The sequence below is a fragment of the Paramormyrops kingsleyae genome, chromosome 2 (assembly GCF_048594095.1).
Source record: "Paramormyrops kingsleyae isolate MSU_618 chromosome 2, PKINGS_0.4, whole genome shotgun sequence".
Lineage (NCBI taxonomy): Eukaryota > Metazoa > Chordata > Actinopteri > Osteoglossiformes > Mormyridae > Paramormyrops > Paramormyrops kingsleyae.
Genome location: NC_132798.1, coordinates 39,149,744 through 39,168,966, shown reverse-complemented (window position 1 = coordinate 39,168,966; position 19,223 = coordinate 39,149,744). Strand labels below are relative to the sequence as shown.

Sequence of the window (19,223 nt, the reverse complement as noted above, 5' to 3'; positions counted from 1 at the left end):
ACTAACAACTGTTTAGATTATGGTTAGCCTAATGTTAATGTGAGTGAATTTTGAGTATATTACCAGAATATTAGGTATATTGTCATTGTAAAGCAGCACATTGAGAGTTACTCCAATAAGGAAGAAAGTCTTGACTGTTATATGTTGTACTCACTAGTGGTGTAATGGTTAACTACAAACTTCATTAACTGCAAAAGTAAAGTAGGTTTTGGACTTCTTTCTGGGACAGGTATATATTTATATATATATTTTTTAATTTCAGAAACACGCAACAAAACATTAACAGATTTCCCTAACATTAGTTATTTGTAGTTATTTATGAGTTTTAACTAACATAATATGATAATGCATTTTAAAAAGAAACTTGTTTCTTTTATTGTCACAACAGAACAGAGGAACATCAAAATATATTAAAGTTCTGATAAATAAAATGTATAAAAATATAAACTTAAGATATGAAACGTAAAGTCCTTTGAACAAAAACACAAAAACAACAACAACCAAATCAAAGTTACCAGTTTTAAAAGACTTCATAAAGCTTCATAAATATAACTTTGAATAGCACAAGCAATAGAACTTTTATGCACAAGCTACGTTTGATACTTTTTCTCTATGTCTAAATGTTCACTCCTCGCAAATGTCTAACTTACATTTTACAATGCAGGGACTGTAACTAGAGATATGCTAGTTATAAATACAGTAATCATTACTTTATTTAGGCAGAATAAGTTCGTTGTGGTTTCCAAGCTCATTAATGTTAACGTTAGCGGTCTTCCACTGATAGTGGCATTAGCTAGCTTTGTGGTTAGCTAGTCTATGATGAGCCATAATTTAGCAATGGATAACGTCATACTGCAAATTGTAAAACATACATTTTCAATATAACAGGCCAAGGAGAGATGATACGTCTCACTGCTATAACTGTCACGCTATTAAAGAAATACTTCAGTCTCATTGTCAAAAGTTAAAAGGACAGTCAGTCAACTACACTGTAACAACGTAACGTAATTACTAGCTAATTCCGCTTCACTCTCGGCTTATTTAACAGCAGCAAAACTGGACATGATAGTCACAAATTTTGTCATGCTTATTTGAGTTAAGAGAACTGATGGGGATGTTCTTTTAATTGTTATTCAAGCAATGTATGTCTCGTGACCAACTCACCATGAACACACTTCACCGATGATCTCACTCGCGGATAACTGGTTCTCTCTGCCGACTCTGGCTGGATCAGCAGGTTGCAGGATGTGTGGCGCGTTATACACGAGTGTTGCCAACAGGGACGGTGTAGAGTGCCCTCTGGTGGACAAACTATACAACGCCAACACTCATGACATGGTTGAAGGGTGTTTCGTCCGTTTTTATTTTATTTTTTAAATATTCATTTATCGGTCATTATAAATGCCGATACCGATAGTTTGGAAAATGCCTAATATCGGCCGATAATATCGGCCTGCCGATAAATCAGTCGGGCTCTAATTATAATTACTCACATCCCTTCAGTATGAGTAGTTCTAAATTAGTTATAAATATTAGTAATGCTTCGTAATGTAGGTAACAAATGTTTCAAAATGAAAACACATGATTCGAATAATGTTAAAAATGTTAACGCTTAAGTTAGCATTAGCCTAAACATTCTTCATCAAAAAACATTCAACAAACTCTAAAGTGTTACATGCATGTCGCCATGTGCATACTCGCTCTCTGTTATACATATTGTTTGTCACCTATGGAAATGCCACCTGAGAACCATCTCACTGTCAGCACTGGCACCAGCACTTGCACAGTACTGGGAGTACCTGAGTATTCCCCTCCCCCAGAGGAGCTGGGGGAGAGGGAGGGCTGGAAATCCTTACTCAGACTGCAATCCCCACAACCTGAATCTGGATAAGCAGCAGACCATGGATGGATGAAAAATGTATGTGTTTGGATCTGTGTATTTCTAAAAGCATCTTCTTTACTTGTGTTTTCTCTGTGGCCAGGTCAAAGGATTACACAGCCCCTGTCAATTTTGTGAGCGCAGGACTGCGCAAAACTGCCACTGAGGAAAGAGAGCAGCAGAAGCAGGATTCTGATGATTCTGATTCAGACAGAGATGGGGTGCAACCTGCCCGTGAGAGCGCCCCAAAGAAACTGCAAACGGTATTGCAGTAGTTCATGTTTCTTATCTCAAATTTGTTTATGTATAATCCAATATACAGTGTTAATGTGAGAAAGGAGGTTACACATCAGTTTAGAACGTTTTACTCTGTCAGAATTGTGGTGGATGTATGATTTATGTCCTGTTGTAGCCGTAATCATAGAACACAACGGACGCTGCCTCAAGTGGCTGCCTGCTCCGGCTGCTTCTTGTATATTTATTCATTTTCTTTGTTTTTGAATTCGCATTTTTATTTAATTTCTAAAGTTTGTCACTACCATGGCATGGATCGGGAACCGTTATATGCTTTTATAGACATTGGTATGCTTATTTCAATCACGAATAAGGAGGGACTGCTGTTCGCCTACACGCAGCAGGACCTGCGTCCCCCTCGCTGCCAAAGCTGCTGAGCTGCAGGCAGATCTGGTGCAGTGCCGCCAGAGAAGACAGGCTGCGGTATAAAGGCAGAAGGTACAAGTCTTACTTGCCTTTCATCAACGTAAGGTCGCTGAACAACAAGACAGATGAGCTCTCAGCGCTGACCAGGAATCACGGGGAAGTACAAACATTGCAGCTTCATGTGCTTCACGGAAACCTGGCTGAGAGCTGAAAGCCTGGACTTCGTGGTCACAGATGATAGCTTTAACATTGCTTGTGCTGACAGGAGCAAACACGAAAGAGGAAGAAGAAGGGAAGTGGACTTTTGTTTTTGTAAATAAGAAATGATGTAGTCTTGTACACATTTCAGTCAAAGCACAGGTGTGTGACCTGAAATGAGGAGCTTTTTGCTGTCGGACTGCGACTGTATAACATGCCACTGGAATTTTTGCACGCTATGTTTTGGTTGTGTATGCAACCCCATCGGCAGAAATCAGTGCGCTGTTTTCCCATTAACCAACCATGGATCACAAATGACTTGAAGGACCTTCTTAACCACAAGAAGAGAGCCTGCAGGTCTGGAGATCTGAAGAACTGAAGATTCAACCTCGCCAGTCGAACAACTTCTACAGGGGGAAGCTGGAGCATAAGCTACAGCAGAACAGCACAAAGGAAGTGAGGAATGTAGTGAGTATCATCACCGGCTACAAGCAAGCTGGTAACACTGCAGTGGAAGGGAGCACAGACAGGACTAATGAGCTGAATCTATTTTTCAACGGATTTGATTCCCTCAGTGCCATCAGCCTTAAGCCTAGCTCATACTTTTCTTTTCCACTTGCGCTTTCAGGCTGTACAGTAGCTTATGTTCATACTACATTAGATCGTGGTTGTGGTCAGTGCGTGCATACAGCCGTGATATTCCACCAGAATGATTTGCAAACATAATGTTTCAAATTTGCAAATCATATAAGTCCATATTTCATTGGAAATAGAAGAAAGATAACATATCAAATGTTGAAACTGAAATTTTAAATATGGCTTTACATGATTTTCAAATCATTACATTCTGTTCTTATTTACCTTTTACACAGCATCCCAACTGTTTTTGGAAATGGGGTTTTCTTGATACTATTTCTTGATTGGCCTTTGCTCAATGAAAGTTAGTGCTGTCACCGACAGCAAGCACATAGTCAGCTTCCTTGCACATGGCAGTCGAAGAGCATGATCTTCACCGGACATAAAAATCTGGGTTACATGCGCACTTCTCCGCATAAACCACTGATGGTGAAATTTTTGTCAGTCACCCTGTGTGCAGACCGAAAGTGCACAGGGAAAAGTGAAGTGTGGATTGGTCTTCAGTGTGCTAGCTGAGGGGCTTCCAGGCCTCTCACTGCCCCCTCCCCCTTCCACAATCTTCACTCCTCCCTGTGACTTGCCTATCAAAGACACCAAACCCAAGGTCCCCCTCCCCCTTCCCACTTCGAGTTGTTTTCTTGCATGAATTCCAAACATTGTCCCGAGAATCAGATCAAGGCAAATTCCAAAGTTGCTCGTTCACACATGTGGCACACAACCAGAGACTGTCTGTGTCGGACGTGCCTACTAGTGTTGCGCGGGTCGGCTTTTTTTAACACCCGCCCCAAACCGTCCCATCAGGAAATCCCAACCGCCCCGCCCAACCTGCAAAAATTCGCATGGATAATGACCCAAAACCCGACCCGAAAAAAAAAAAAACACCAGTGAGCCTGTATTGCCATGGAACCTACCAATTAAGTGTCATTTGTGACACTGTAACCCATAGATGACATAGATTTGTGCTAGATTCGCATTGAAGATGATGACACAATTTTATGCAAGATTAACTGTGTACCAAACAAAAACAAACAAACCGAAAGATCGATTTTTACGTCGTTATTTATTGAAGGATTGCAGAAAATTGCACGAAAGACATCTCTCTCGCACACACACAAACACACACAAGCGCGCATGTATGCAAAACACACTAGTTGTCAAAACTGTAGCATCTGATGAAACATAAGGACTTTAGACCAGTTGCTCTTACATTGCATATTATGAAGGCCTTTAGGAGGATGATACTGAAGCAGCTTTGACCACTGGTAACAGAAGAGCTGGATACCCTACATTTTGTCTACCAGGCACACAAGTGTGGACGACACTCTGATCCACTGGCATCACAGAGCCAATTCCCACATTGATAAAGCTGGCACCACAGTCAGGATCATGTTGACTTCCCCACTGCCTTTAACACTATTCAGCCTCTCTGATTGGATAATGCAAATTGATGCCCCAACAGTCTCTTGGATCATGCGTTACCTGACTAACAAATGGCAGTTTGTGAGGCTCTGGGACTATGCTTCCGAGATATTGTATTGTGGTGCAGGGAGAACAACCTGCAGCTCAACATTAGCAAGGAGAAGGAGCTAGTAGTGTACTTCCAGTGTAACAGGGAGCATCTGAGACCAGTCACCATCCAGAGGGAGGAAGTAGAGGTGGTGCAGGGCTGCACGATCCAGGGGGTTCACCTGTACAGCAGACTGGACTGAGTGGATAACACAGTGGCACTGTATAAGAAAGGCCAGAGCAAACTCTACTTTCTGTGGCGGTTTGGGTCTTTTGATCTGTGTGCCAAGCTGCTGTGTATGTTTTATTACTCCATAGTGACCAGTGTGCTGTTCTATGTCATGTCCTGCTGGGGAAGTGCTATGAATGCAGGCGATGCCAATAAAAAACCGCTCCATCACAGACTGACCCTGGACCCACTGGAGGCAGTAACAAAGAAGAAGATATTAGCAAAATTGGACAATATTATGAACAATTATGGCCATCCTCTGAAGGGAGGGCTATCCGGGAGCACATTTAACTGTTGACTCATTCCACCACTGTGTGCTACTAGGGATCATTTCTACCAGCTGCCATCAGACTCCCCAACACCACCTTCCAACGTGCCATTCCCCATCTACAGCCATCACGCATCAGGAAGCAAACTGTCTTGGCAATGGAAAAAGTTTGGTGCCACCCGCTACTTTTTTAATACTTTTTTTCTAAGATTATGTTTGCGCACTGTTTACTTTTTCTTTTGTTTCTACTTTTTTTTTTTGTTTGTTTTTACTTTGCACTATGTGTACTGTCTTTGCACCATGTCTGTTTTGCACTGCATGTATGTTTGCCTGCAGTCTACATACTTGCTGTTGTATACACATGAATTTCCCTCTAGGATCAGTAAAGTTAATCTAATCTGATCTACTTAAATTATTCATATGATATGTTCTTTAGGGTGGAAACTTCAAGAGCTCCCAGAAGACGTTTGCTGGTGGAATCCGGGCTGGACATGACCTAGGAACGTGGGAGAAGCACACTCGTGGGATTGGGCAGAAACTGCTACAGAAGATGGGTTATGTGCCGGGAAAAGGCTTGGGCAAGAATTCCCAGGGTAGGACTCGTGGGAATCTGTGCTTTCATGAGTTACAGGCATTTCATTATACTGCATCATTAATGTGGCCTATCTAGTTGGGTTGCAAAGCACTTCTGAATGGTGTCCTTCAGGTATTGTGAATCCGATTGAGGCCAAAGTGCGTAAGGGCAAAGGTGCTGTAGGAGCCTATGGAAATGAGAGGACCCAGCAGTCCCTGCAGGATTTCCCCGTTGTGGACTCGGAAGAAGAAGAAGAGAAGGTGAGTACTACCCAGTGAACATGTCCCTGTTTTATATTCCTGTACTGCCACCATGACACAAGCAGTACATTCAATTGCTTGGACCATTTCATGAAAGTGGTTTGTCAATCTTGTCATGTAACCATCACACAGGAATTTCAACGGGAACTGGGCCAGTGGCGCCGAGAGCCAGGTGTAGGGAAGAAGAAGCCAAAGTACTCCTACAAGACCGTGGAGGAGCTGAAAGCACGGGGCAAGGTGGCCGGGAAGAGTCTGAGCGCGCCTGCTGCAGAGCTGGCTCAGGTCAAGGTGGGCATCTGCATCTGCACGCATCTTCATCTGCATGCGTACACACTCCGCTGTTAATGTCTGCGCACAGATTTTTTTTCTTTAATTTGAAAGGAATTTCCTAGATTGCTTCTCCTGAAAATACAGACATTCTCTCTACAGAAATGGCCATGTGCTAGAGTACCAATGCATGGGATGTGTGTGCCCATGTCTCTGTATAAATGTGCACACTGCATTTCCATTACAGGTCATTGACATGACTGGTCGGGAGCAGAAGGTATATTATAGCTACAGGCAGATGAGTCAGAAGCACAGCGTGCCAGAGGAGACCCCGCTGAGCATTGAAGCACGGGACCAGAAAGGCTCTAGCTTTGCACTGCCCGAACTGGAACATAATCTTCAGCTGCTGATTGATCTGACAGAACAGGACATCCTGCAGGTTTGCTGTAGGCCCAGCCCAGTTTACCACTCATCTATGCTACTCGTACCTTTTTCTTTTCTTAGTATTATCACTGTATAGGACCCACGCATCACATAGCTAAAGATGACAATAAAGATGCTTTCACTTGACTGACTTTTCTGTCTTAGCTCTTGGCATTTTCTTTTGCCTTTCCCCCATATGCCGGGGCAGCGTGTGGCTCAGTGGGCTAAGCCTGTGTGCCTGTAATCAGAAGGTCACCAGCCTCAGCATGTTTTGGGTCCTTGTGCAAGGCCCCTAACCCCCAGCTCCCTGGGTGCCCCAACAAGTGCTGCCCTTCACGGCCAACTTACTCTACAAAGAGCAAGTTGAGGGAGGCGTAAAGACAAATCAATAAAGTATCGATTATTATTATCAGCTTCCTCATACATTTACTCGACTATGCTTGGCTTAGTAAACGTTCTTAAATACATTCATAATGTATTCATTTTATTTATTTATTTTTGGAGCCCTTCCCCCTCCATCCTTTCACTTCTTCCGCTCTCCTTTCACATATGATAACAGAGCGCACGGAGGCTGCAGCACGAGCGTGACGTAGTCGTGTCCCTGACACATGAGAGCTCGGTCCTGCAGGAGCGGCTGACTGAGGAGCAGAAGACTCTGGGCCGCTTAGAAGCTGTGTTGGACCTGGTGGAGCGTTTCGAGGCTTCTGATGGTGAAGGGGGCACTCCGCTCACCCTGCAGGAATGTGCCAGTATCTTTGAGACGCTGCAGTCCGAGTATTACCAGGAGTATAAGGTTCTGGGTCTGGGGGACCTTGCCGTGTCAGTGGTGCACCCTCTGCTCAGGGAGAAGCTCCGCAGCTGGGACCCCTTGAAGGTCATTTGTCGACTCCTACTGGACGTCTTTGGTACACCTGCCGTGTACATTGTTCTTATGTGACGCTCACTTTCTCAACAGGACAGCACATATGGCCTGGAAGAGGTGGGCCAGTGGAGAGCCATTCTGGAGTCCCGGCAGATTCACCACAATGCCCCTGATAGCTCACAGATGGACCCATATCACAGGTCAGTATGGTCCTGTCAGTAACGTTAACTTGGTGGTGATATTACACTTTTTATATTTGGCGTTTCATTTTGGAGCTTAATTAGTGATGTCAGATTTCAAAGTGGACTGTCTTTGGGCTATTGCTGCCTTAGAACTACTGTGTTTAAAGGCTATTCTATGTAGGGTTGTAACTGTCGATTGTTTTTACAGTTCACTATCGATTATTTTTATTGATTAGTAATTGATTAATTGGGTTAAATATGTATTTTGTTAGTGTTAGAATAAATTAAAGAACTTATGCCAGCCAGATCTCTTTAATACAGACAAGTAGTGATTTTCATGTCATGCCGCTGTTCATTAACTTTGGCTGTTTATACTGCTAAGGTGAAGTTTCAAATATAAAAAGGGGCCACATAAATGCCAAATGAGTGAGTTCAAAATGCTGTCAGTAAAAATCTTTGCCTGCTCAGGTGAACATGGCTGAACAATCATAATGTTGCCCTTAAGGGACTGTGGTTTGCTGAAAAAGAGAGAATTTAATTACATTTGTTTAGTCTCTTTGAATAGAGAAAATTGGCTGTGGTCAGTTTATAATCAGGTCAGTTAAAGCCTATAACATTTTTAGAAAGTCAGATTAAAACATGCCAAAATCTTCAGTTTATTGCACATCTTCATTGTCTACACAACAGTCCAGAATGTACAAAAATCTCATTATCAAAATATTTTTTTAAATAATGGTTTTACACACTGTTCCCATTTGTAGGTAGGGCAGTAAGCTGTTAGCATGAGCTGCTAGCATAGTTAGGTTCCCCAGTTTATGGAGGCAGTGCTGGCTTAATGGTTAGGGAAGTGCACTTGTAATTGAAAGATTGCCGGTTTGAATCCCCGACCAGCAAGGCACCACTGAAGTACCCTGAGCAATTCTAATTCTATTCAGCAATATTTTAAGGAATTCATATTTTTATTATACCAATAATAGTGGTCAGAATGATAATTTTGCTGAATGAGCAGCTTTGGAACTTTTCACCGAATGCACTGACCCATTAAACTGCAGCTGCATTGTATTGTGATTTATATGATTAGCACTACCAGATTCTCGCAGCTACCTTTTCAAGTCGAGGTTAATAACCTGAAGGAACACTTGAATGGAGCGAAAGGAAGAGATGAGTGTTATAAACAAAAGTTTAAAAATGTCAAAAGTTTGGGAGGGTTTCAACTCATACTCGTATAATGCGAGTTTGGTTTGACACTGTTTGTATTCTACAATATTTTCTTTTAATCTCAAATTGAAATTAGGGCTGTCAATATCAATTATATCAATAATTGAGTAATCTGATTTAATGTGAGGATTTATCAAGTCACAGTTTATATGAAATGTATACCTTGCAAATGTTGCAAAGTAGTAGCCAACCTGCCTTTGCAGACTGCATACTCAATCACACATTTAGTCAATTTAGGCACTGTAATTCACTTAAGTTGCATGTTTTTGGACAGTGGAAGGAAACCAGAGGATCTGCCGAAAAGCCACACACACACACACACACACACAGGATGAATATGCAAACTCCACAAACACAAAGCAGCGGTGTTCGGCAACAGCCCTACCCACTGTGCCACTGTGCCACCCTGACAGGCTTGCACCATGTGCGATGTTAATATCGACCTGGCATTTCATGACATACAGTTGTCACATCGCAAGAACTCATCGCAAGAACAAGATTCATGGTGTTCATGTGTTTCTTTTAATGACAGCAGTCAGTATAACAACTGAACTAAACACCAGAACATTTCTTTTTATGACAATTATCCACAAAGTGTGCGGCTTTTGTCACTGCAGTGTATCTTTCTGGACTTTAAAAAACGCAGATATTTTTGTCTGCTTTTCGGGTGGTTGACGCAACATATTTTCCGGCTCGCGCTCTCTGTCCGCTGGTGGGAGTGTGCTCACCTGTGTGTGCGTGCATGTGTCTGTGCGCGCACATTGGGGCCAAACTCCACCATGCGCGATACAGAGAGCAGAGGAGAATTGTAAACACGCGACCATGTAGAGACAAAAATGTTGTGTAAATAAGATAAATAACATAAGGCTATTTAGTTTGTTTAATAAAAGGACAATGTATAGACCAGTTCTATAGGAAAGGTAACCTTAAATGACTTCTGTTGTGATCTAGCGCTATATAGAATATAAAATTAACTTGACCTTCAATAGGGGGCGGGAGGTGCCGTTGGGGGGGTGGGGTGAGGCGGGGTGGGGTGCCCCCCAAATATAATGGTAGGGGAAACACTGGAACTCACTAAAACTTTTTTACATAGTTTCATAGGAAACAAAACTTAGCAAGTTTTGCAATTTTCAAGATTATCTGGTATATGTTTAAAAATCAGTTTAAAGTTTAATTCTGCTTCTTTTGCATGGGCGCAGCATGCATTCTCCAAGATGATCATACTCATTTTTATTCTTAATTGCTATTTAAATCACTCCTAGACGGGTTAGTGAAAAATTTATGTTTAACTCCTTTTGTTTCATAAATACCCCAATATTTATTACAACAAAATCACATTGCAATGTTTAAACAATTTCTAATACTGTGCTGTCATAGTATATTATACAAAATGCTTTATTTCTCGTTATGCTATCCTGATTTTGTTGTATCTGTTCCTCTGAACAGATTAAAGCTTGTCACTTAATTTATCCACAAATTCATTCATTTTAATTTAATTATTTTTTTTTTACATCTGTGGTGTAATGGGTCAACCAGAAAAAGCCCAATACTGCCACCTATTGTAGCAGAATCATGCATCTTTTTACAAACTGCCAAAAACAAAATAAGTAATTATCATGGATTGATCACATATGGCCAATACCTGTTCCATCAAATAGGTCTGGATCGGTGCTGATACCGATATGAATATTGGATCAGTGCATCTCTACAAAATTCCCAGTTCTGTACAAACCTCAGTTTTTGGTTCACAGTTTGGTGCACCTTTTGGTACAGCAGGGAAAACTGAAGTTAGTTTGAAATTAAGATTAAAACTGCAATTAGAAACACTTGTAAACCAATGGTGGTGTGTCTGAATAACAACAGAGACACTCATTTGCATGTTGTAAAAATAAATATGTACAATATATGAAAATTTACAAACAAGACTGCATCATAACAATCATAATCTGCTAAATCCTGCCTAAATTCCATGTTCGCTACTACAGAGTTTGGTCACATTCCTGTAGTGATTAAGCACTCTTATAGCTATAGTTTATCCCGGTCTGAGTTTCCTGGCAAAAGCACCTTAGATATCTTGATTCAGTTGTACACCCATTTGGATGATGTCATCTCAAATGTGTTAGCATTTTGGATGTGTTTTCAGAAGCATATCGGAGTTTGGTATACCACACCACAGTCTTGGTCTTATCAACTACTCTCTCCAATGCTGGTGTAATCTATTGGGAAACCAAAATGTTCCCAAACTTGCAGTTATGGCTGACTGTAACCAGCATTCGATTTTGATAGTTTCAGCTGGGGATCAGGGCTGGTGTGGTGCTAAGGTATAGCCTGCTGCATGGCGGCACTTCAGTCAGCCCAACCGAGTAGGCCCGTGGAACATCTTGTCTCTCCAGCAAAATGCCATCTACTGTGAGTGCTGTGCAGAGTGGAAGGAGAACCTCTGAATTCTTCCCAGTTGGTTCTGGGGTAGGGCTGCACTATTTGGGGAAAATATCGAATCACGATTTTTCTGACGATTTGATTTGCGGTTTAATTTTTTTATGTCAAGCTTCAGTTCAATATTCAGTGTGTAGTAATTTTAAAACATATGACGCAGCATGAGATACCATCAGTATTAACTGGTATATATTCTAATGCAAGGATGAGAATTTAAAGATGTGAAGTGTCAAGTTAAAAAAAGTAATAATGAAAACAATTGCAGCAAAAAGAAAAATAGCGATCTTGCAGGTACATAGTTGCATTGTGAGGGGGCATCAGTTATGGCACTATGGCCATATGGCGCGTTTCCCCGAGGGTGATCCGGCTTGCAGGATCCTCATTGCTGAGGACCTGAGGGGCTGGACCAGGCCGAGAGGACAACCGCGTAACAACTGACTGTGGCAGATGGATGGCCATTTACAGAGTATGGGACTGGACCGTGTGTCTGCCTGGGGGATTGCCAGCCAGAATCCCAAGGAGTTTTGCCATGTGGTGGGTGCGGCAATGCGCTGCAGCTCCCCAACCTGACCTGACCTGACCTGACCTGTAACCAGCATTAGCCATAATCAGCTCACAGCCACAAATGGCGTAATATTTTTCTACTTGTGAGTTAGGTTCCGCCCATGTCAGTGTGTCCATGTGTTTCTTTGTACGGTCCACAAATGAAAATGCTGTACAGTATGGCCCACAAAGAATACGTATTCCATTATAGCCCAAGAGCACGTGTCACCACCTGAAGGCAGACTGAACCTGTTAGGGAATCAGGTGTGCATGCAGTTATCGGCTTTGTGTTTAGTAGTCTCTATCTTCCAGTTGCTGCTTTGCTATCTTAGGTTATATGCTGTGTGCGTTATACAGTCTTTGTGTTATATGATGTGTATTATTGTGTGTGTACTATATGCTGTGTGTGCTTCCACACCCTGGCAGGTTGTTGTGGGAGGTCTGGGTCCCTGTGATGAGGAGCACTGTGTCCAGTTGGCAGCCCCGCATTGTGGGCGCCATGGTGGACTGCGTGGAGAGCTGGTCGCCTCTGCTGCCGCTTTGGATCCTGGACCATGTGCTGGAGCAGCTCATCTTTCCACGTTTGCAGAGAGAGGTGAGCACTCTTTGTGTTATATGATGTGTGTTATGGTGTATACTGTACGCTGTGTGTGTACCATGCGCTTTGTGTGCCTCCGTGCCCTCCATTCCACATGCTGTGGGTACTCCATGCTGTCCTCTGGTCACAGTGATGCATCTGCTGCAGGTGGAGGCCTGGAACCCCCTGACAGACACGGTGCCCATCCATTCCTGGCTACACCCCTGGCTGCCACTGCTGCAGGTCCGGCTAGAGCCGCTGTACCCCCCCATCCGCAGCAAGCTTGCCCATGCACTGCAGCGCTGGCACCCCAGCGACGGCTCCGCTCGCCTCATCTTACAGCCTTGGAGGGATGTGTTCACCCCCGGGGCTTGGGAGGCCTTCATGCTCAAGAACATCGTGCCAAAGCTGGGTAAGGCCCTCACCTTTATGGTGTTACAGCCCTGGAAATACATGGTTTTAGCACCAGTGCACCACCAATGGTGATGCTTTGCTTGCTAAGACGATAACTCCAAACCATTTCACGGATCTTTTTCAAACTTTGTGAGACAGTTGTGGGACAATTTAATTGTCACATTTTTTGGAGAAGTGGGGAGAGTGCGTAAGGTAGGCTTGTAATGATAATATGTTCTTTATACTGAGGTACTCAAAATGTGTTGTGGACAAATACCCAGCCCACCCCCCACCCCCTTCCCACTAGGCCGAATTTATCATGAGGGAATTGAATCACTTGAATTAGATCACTTAACCATAGTCCAAGTCATTGGTGACACATGAAAGAACTGGCGCAGATCTGGGGAACCTAATTAAGACAAGTCACACAAAGTGCTCCAGGGTCACCAGATAAATAGCCGGACCCTGCACTCGAACCCCTGGCTTAAGTGTTGTCTGTGACAAACCAACATATTCATTAATAATAACCCAAAATTGTTTTTTCAGTCATAAGAACATAAGAAATTTACAAACGAGAGGAGGCCATTCGGCCCATCAAGCTTGTTTGGGGAGAACTTAACTAATAGCTCAGCGTTGTTAAAATCTTATCTAGCTCTGATTTAAAGGAACCCATGGTTTTAGCTTCCACTACACTAGCAGGAAGACTATTCCATACTCTAACTACACGCTGTGTAAAGAAGTGCTTCCTCAAATTTGTTTTAAAATGTTCTCCCGCTAATTTCCACTTATGGCCACGAGTTCTAGTATTTAGACTAATAGTCATTTGGCTGAACAGCATCCAGACCCGTTAGAATCTTATAGACCTGAATCATATCCCCCCTTAGTCTCCTTTGCTCAAGGCTAAACAGATTCAGTTCCGCTAACCTCTCCTCATAAGACATTCCTCTAAGACCAGGAATCATTCTCGTAGCTCTTCGTTGCACCTTTTCTAAGGCAGCAATGTCCTCCTTGAGGTATGGTGACCAAACCTGCACACAGTATTCTAGGTGGGGTCTTACCAAGGAATTATATCAGTGTAACATCACCTCCCTTGACTTAAACTCCACACACCTAGAGATATAACCCAACATTCTGTTGGCCTTTTTTATTGCTTCCCCACACTGGCGAGAGTGGGACATGGAAGCATCAACATACATACCGAGATCTTTCTCGTAATCAGCTACCTTTATTTCAGTGGAACCCATAAAATATCTGTACTTTATATTTCTGCTCCCTGCATGGATTACCTTACATTTATCTGTGTTAAATTTCATCTGCCAAGTATCAGCCCATTCGCTAATTAAATCCAGATCCCGTTGAAGCCTCTCTGCTGCTAGATCAGTATCTGCTACACCGCCCACCTTGGTGTCGACTGCAAATTTAACCAGTTTACTGTATGTATTTGTGTCAATATCATTAATCACCTTCACTATTGTTCTCTTTTACGTTTTTCTCTCCCTTTCTGAGTAACTGACTTATGATGACTTGCCATTTTGACAGTTGACTGAAGGGGAGTGACTGACTAAATGTTACACTTTTCACTTTACCATGGCGTGACAGACAAACCATTTTTTGCATCATAGGGAAATAAAAGTGTTTTTGACATTTGAAATTTAGGAAGATAAAAAAATAAGCTTTTACTCGATTTACAAGTACAGTGGAACCTTGGTACAACGTACCCCGTTTATAACATTTACACCAATACAACGTTCAAATTTCAATGTCCCGAATTCGCGTAATGCATTATTCCATTTGCCGGTATCGCTTAGAACGTACACCTTTACAGCATAAACTTCGATATAACGTATGATTTTCAGAGGAAAATAGGCAAACTGACCTTCGTTACAATGTACAGCCTCATCTTCCGAGCGCGAGCACAATTCAGAATCAGCTGTTGCCGGCCATCTACATTGCTTAGCAACGCCTAACTGTATGAACCTATCCTCACGAAGCATTCCACGCCGGCCGGACTCCTTGCATGCAGCCCCCGTTTTTTCATGGTTTTGCATGGTGTCATGGTATCGAAACTTATTTCAGCCAATTGAATCATACAGGTGCATAATTTCAGTTTGACATTAGGTTACAGTAAGGCGATTTGTACGATAACGCAAAATCCACTGCCAGCTTATGTCGGCTGTCTATGAGTAACTGATATTAACCTAGTTTGAAGAATATAGTTCCTATTCAGAATAGGAACTATATTCTTCAAACTACACAAGCTGTATGTCATAGTGTCAACTAAAGGGGTGTTTTATAAAAGTTTTTTATATACATTTTGTGTTCTATCATTCATTTTGAGGGACTTGGTTACAACGTACTATGGTTATAACGTACAAATTCTTAATGTCCCCCGAGGTACGTTGTAACGAAGTTCGACTACTATATAAAGTTTGCGCAAATATGTATTTTTGATAAATTATTCAAGCAAATTATTTAAAGGTTTGAACCCACCTTGTCCCAGGGCGCAGGGACAGCTGACCCCGTTGTGTGTTTGTGTTGTAATGTATTGCACAAAAAAAAAAAATGTAAACCTGTGTAAATTACTCATTAAAATAAAAAGCAAATTCTTAAACTAACTGATGATATTACAATTATACAATTATTCGGCTAATAAATTTAGTTCTGTCCAACCCAGAGTATTTGCTCACTCTAGCGTCTGGCAATGTGATCATGTTTTATTTCTGCAAGAACACAAATAATCAAAACATTAACTAAATTTAAAATTATTATGAGAGCTCCAAATACTAAATTGAAAGCACAAAATAAGTTAACGTGCATTTTAGGAATTACGTCAGCTGGATTTAGAATTTCTTCCTTAAACTACATTGTGCTCATGATTTAATACAGTGCTTCTCAAAATGTGTGGCACGCTCCCCATGGCACTGTGAGTGGTGCGTGAAGCACAACTAATCCCTGGTTGAGAATATGCTAGAATGTGTAGCAGAACCAGAGCATGTTAGCGGTACGATGAGAAGTTCCGCTCATTGTACACGGAGCGGTATGCTCTCCCCGCTCCCACATTCGCAGCCCCTACAGACCGTGTAATTCGCCACTTGCTTAGAAGATATTCAAATTGAACTCCAAAATGTCTCATACATACATTTTTCTTATTTATATTTATTAAGTAAAACATATTAATATATAGTATAAATATATAAATGTTATATATACACATTTATTAAACTTATACTTGATACAGGGTTGCGGCTCAGCTGGTATGGTAAAAATTGGGTCGCGGTGGAAGAAAGGTTGAAAACCACTGATGTGATGTGAGGGCATCTGGCCCCTGCAGTGTTGTTATTTATACTTATCAGTTATATTGCTGTATGCCATTCTCGCTGCTCTTACTGAAAGTGCTCTGCCCTGTCTCTGCAGCACTATGTCTGGGCGAACTGGTGGTGAACCCACACCAGCAACACATGGATCCTTTTCACTGGGTCATGGACTGGGAGGGCATGCTCTCGCTCTCCAGCCTAGTGGGGCTTCTTGACAAGAACTTCTTCCCCAAGTGGCTGCAAGTAAGAGAATGAGAAACTGAGGGTTTAAATGTGACTTAAGGCAGGAATATAATTTATTTGGTTAGATTTCTATTACATTTATGTGGTGCAGATTAACATTTTTTGTATCCTATAACTTTGGTTAATACCATATCCTGATTGATTACTGGTTAACAATACAGTATAAACCGCTAATCAGCAGTATCTGTAGCAGGATAATGATCTGCCTAACCGGTACACAAACCATAGCCAGACACAACATGCCTGTCTTCATCTTCCTCGTCTTCTCCTCTGTCGTGTTCTTCCTCTTGAATTTCACTCAGTACTTGTCTGAGAACAGTTTAATAAGCTGCCTAGTCATCTGTCAGAAGGGTGTACTATAAAGAAAGCAGGATTATCAAGGTTTCTTGAGGCTGACTTCCAAGTTTTGGTAGTATGAATTACATCTCATTTTTAAACAGGGTATATTACCATAATAATTTACGCTGCACACCTAACCTGTTCAGAGTAAGTTTAAGTGAGCCTTTTGAATTAAAACAGGTATAAGTCCCACCCTTCACGAAAACATATATACAAACCACTGTTTCACCATAGATGTAGCCTAAGTAAGATCTGCCCTTTGATTGAATAGTAGTGATTGTCTGATACCACAGAATTTCTTTTTGATAAAGTTATCTGACTGGGTATTACCCACCAATCAAGGAGCGGCTTGTTCCATTCTTAGTTTGTATTGCCAGCATCACCCCTGTTTTGTGAACATGCGCAGAATGATTAAGAAACCCTTTGGTCAACTTACCAAGTTAACCACTGTTCTAGTAAAAATTTAGCAGTTCTATCTTGGTATGTAAAACTCGCTTTGTAGTACACCCCACAGGACAGGAAATGTTACCCTACTACTCACAGCTTCTGTAGCATAATGTCAGGTTTCACCAGTCATTTATATTCGTGATTTCCAGAACAACATCATTTCAGAGTGGGCCAAGGCACTTTATTGTCTCGAGAGATATTAACATGCTGTTATGTACATTAATCACTATATATGCATTATTTACTAACACATACAACCGGAGGTAGAGAAAACAATCATACAAAGAGTAAACCATATAGTGATGTGTGTAGACGTATACCCTGACAGCATATTGGCGTTTAGTTAACAGGTGCCTTTTGAAGATAGATATACATACCAAAATGCTTCATGTTCCTCATCAGGTTCTATGCTCCTGGCTGAGCAACAGCCCAAATTACGAGGAGATCACCAAGTGGTACCTGGGCTGGAAGTCCATGTTCTCCGATGCTGTGCTGGCCCACCCGCTGGTCAAGGAGAAGTTCAATGAGGCACTGGATATCATGAACCGCGCCGTATCCTCTGGAATAGGTCAGTTGGGCCCTGCTTTTAGCCTGCCCTGTCACCTGAAATTAAAATGCACTCTAGTTCAAATGCAATCAGCATAGTCTCCATGTTCAAGGATTTCTCTCATATTCCTATTAAAAATGGTACCACATTGCTTACCTTTATAAAACACATACATTTGTTATTGACACACTCTGGCCTCAGATCATCTGTGCACCAGTGACAAACTGGTGACATCAGCTACTCCTCTCTTCCCTTAAGTTTATTTTGTACATAGAGCTCTTCCTCTCAAAGGACCTCCAGAGTGCTTAACATAGCATGTAGCAGCAACATTGCAAGAGATTTGACTGTTAACAGGGCTGGGGTTGTTGTTTCTGGGTCCCATTCAAAAAGTCACTTTGGCACCGCTTGTCCCCCTCCAATGTTTCAGAAACTAAATGAATAGCTAATGAGTAGAGTCTAGAGATCGTGGATAGTTTTCTGGTTAGAAAAACATGCTGCTTCAGCATCTCCTAAATAAGGAACATGATTATCTAATATTTAGTAACTGTGTATGAATCGAGTAGTGGTAGTGACTATTACTTATTATTGAGCACTGCTTGAAGAATCCAGCCGATAATGTAAGACACTTGGACAGATGGAGTGAAGAATGTTTGCTGTGTCTCAGATGTATCACATGTCTGTGACCATCTCCCTCCGGCTCTGTTTTCCCTCCTAACCCCCTTGTGACAGGTGGGTACCTCCAGCCAGGCGCCCGGGAGAACATTGCCTACCTGACGCATACGGAGAGGCGGAAAGACTTCCAGTATGAGGCGCTGCAGGAGCGCCGCGAGGCTGAGAGCGTGGCCCAGCGCGCCATCGGGGCAGCCGGCCTGCCCACCAACTTCAAGGACCTGGTCCAGGCCAAGGCTGAGGAGAACAACATAGTGTTCATGCCGCTGGTGGCCAAGCGGCACGAGGGCAAGCAGCTGTACACGTTTGGCCGCATCGTCATCTACATTGACCGCGGTGTGGTGTTTGTGCAGGGGGAGAAGACCTGGGTCCCCACCTCCCTGCAGAGCCTCATTGATAAGGCCAAGTAACATGCCAGGGGACCGGCCACGGACAGACTGACCTGCTGCACAGTAGCTGTTAGCTCCCTGCTTGGTTTACCCTGCCTGTTTTTTTATTATTTGTTTAATAATGTCCCCTTTATCCCAAGTAATAAATGTTTTGAAATGAGGAA

The 19,223-nt window shown here is 42.4% G+C and overlaps 1 protein-coding gene across 3 annotated transcripts in view; it reads left to right on the top strand.

The window, feature by feature from the left end:
* tfip11 (tuftelin interacting protein 11) overlaps positions 1–19,223 on the top strand; it is a 25,653-nt gene extending 6,430 nt beyond the window's left edge. For all 3 annotated transcript variants that reach the window (XM_023837110.2, XM_023837108.2, XM_072709113.1), the window contains exons 3-14: positions 1,983–2,142; positions 5,813–5,969; positions 6,083–6,210; positions 6,343–6,498; positions 6,725–6,916; positions 7,460–7,774; positions 7,856–7,962; positions 12,568–12,736; positions 12,887–13,130; positions 16,526–16,668; positions 17,857–18,022; positions 18,731–19,223. In XM_023837110.2, the coding sequence (XP_023692878.2) occupies positions 1,983–2,142; positions 5,813–5,969; positions 6,083–6,210; positions 6,343–6,498; positions 6,725–6,916; positions 7,460–7,774; positions 7,856–7,962; positions 12,568–12,736; positions 12,887–13,130; positions 16,526–16,668; positions 17,857–18,022; positions 18,731–19,080 (2,287 nt within the window). In that variant the 3' untranslated portion in view covers positions 19,081–19,223. The remainder of the gene's footprint in view (positions 1–1,982; positions 2,143–5,812; positions 5,970–6,082; positions 6,211–6,342; positions 6,499–6,724; positions 6,917–7,459; positions 7,775–7,855; positions 7,963–12,567; positions 12,737–12,886; positions 13,131–16,525; positions 16,669–17,856; positions 18,023–18,730) is intronic.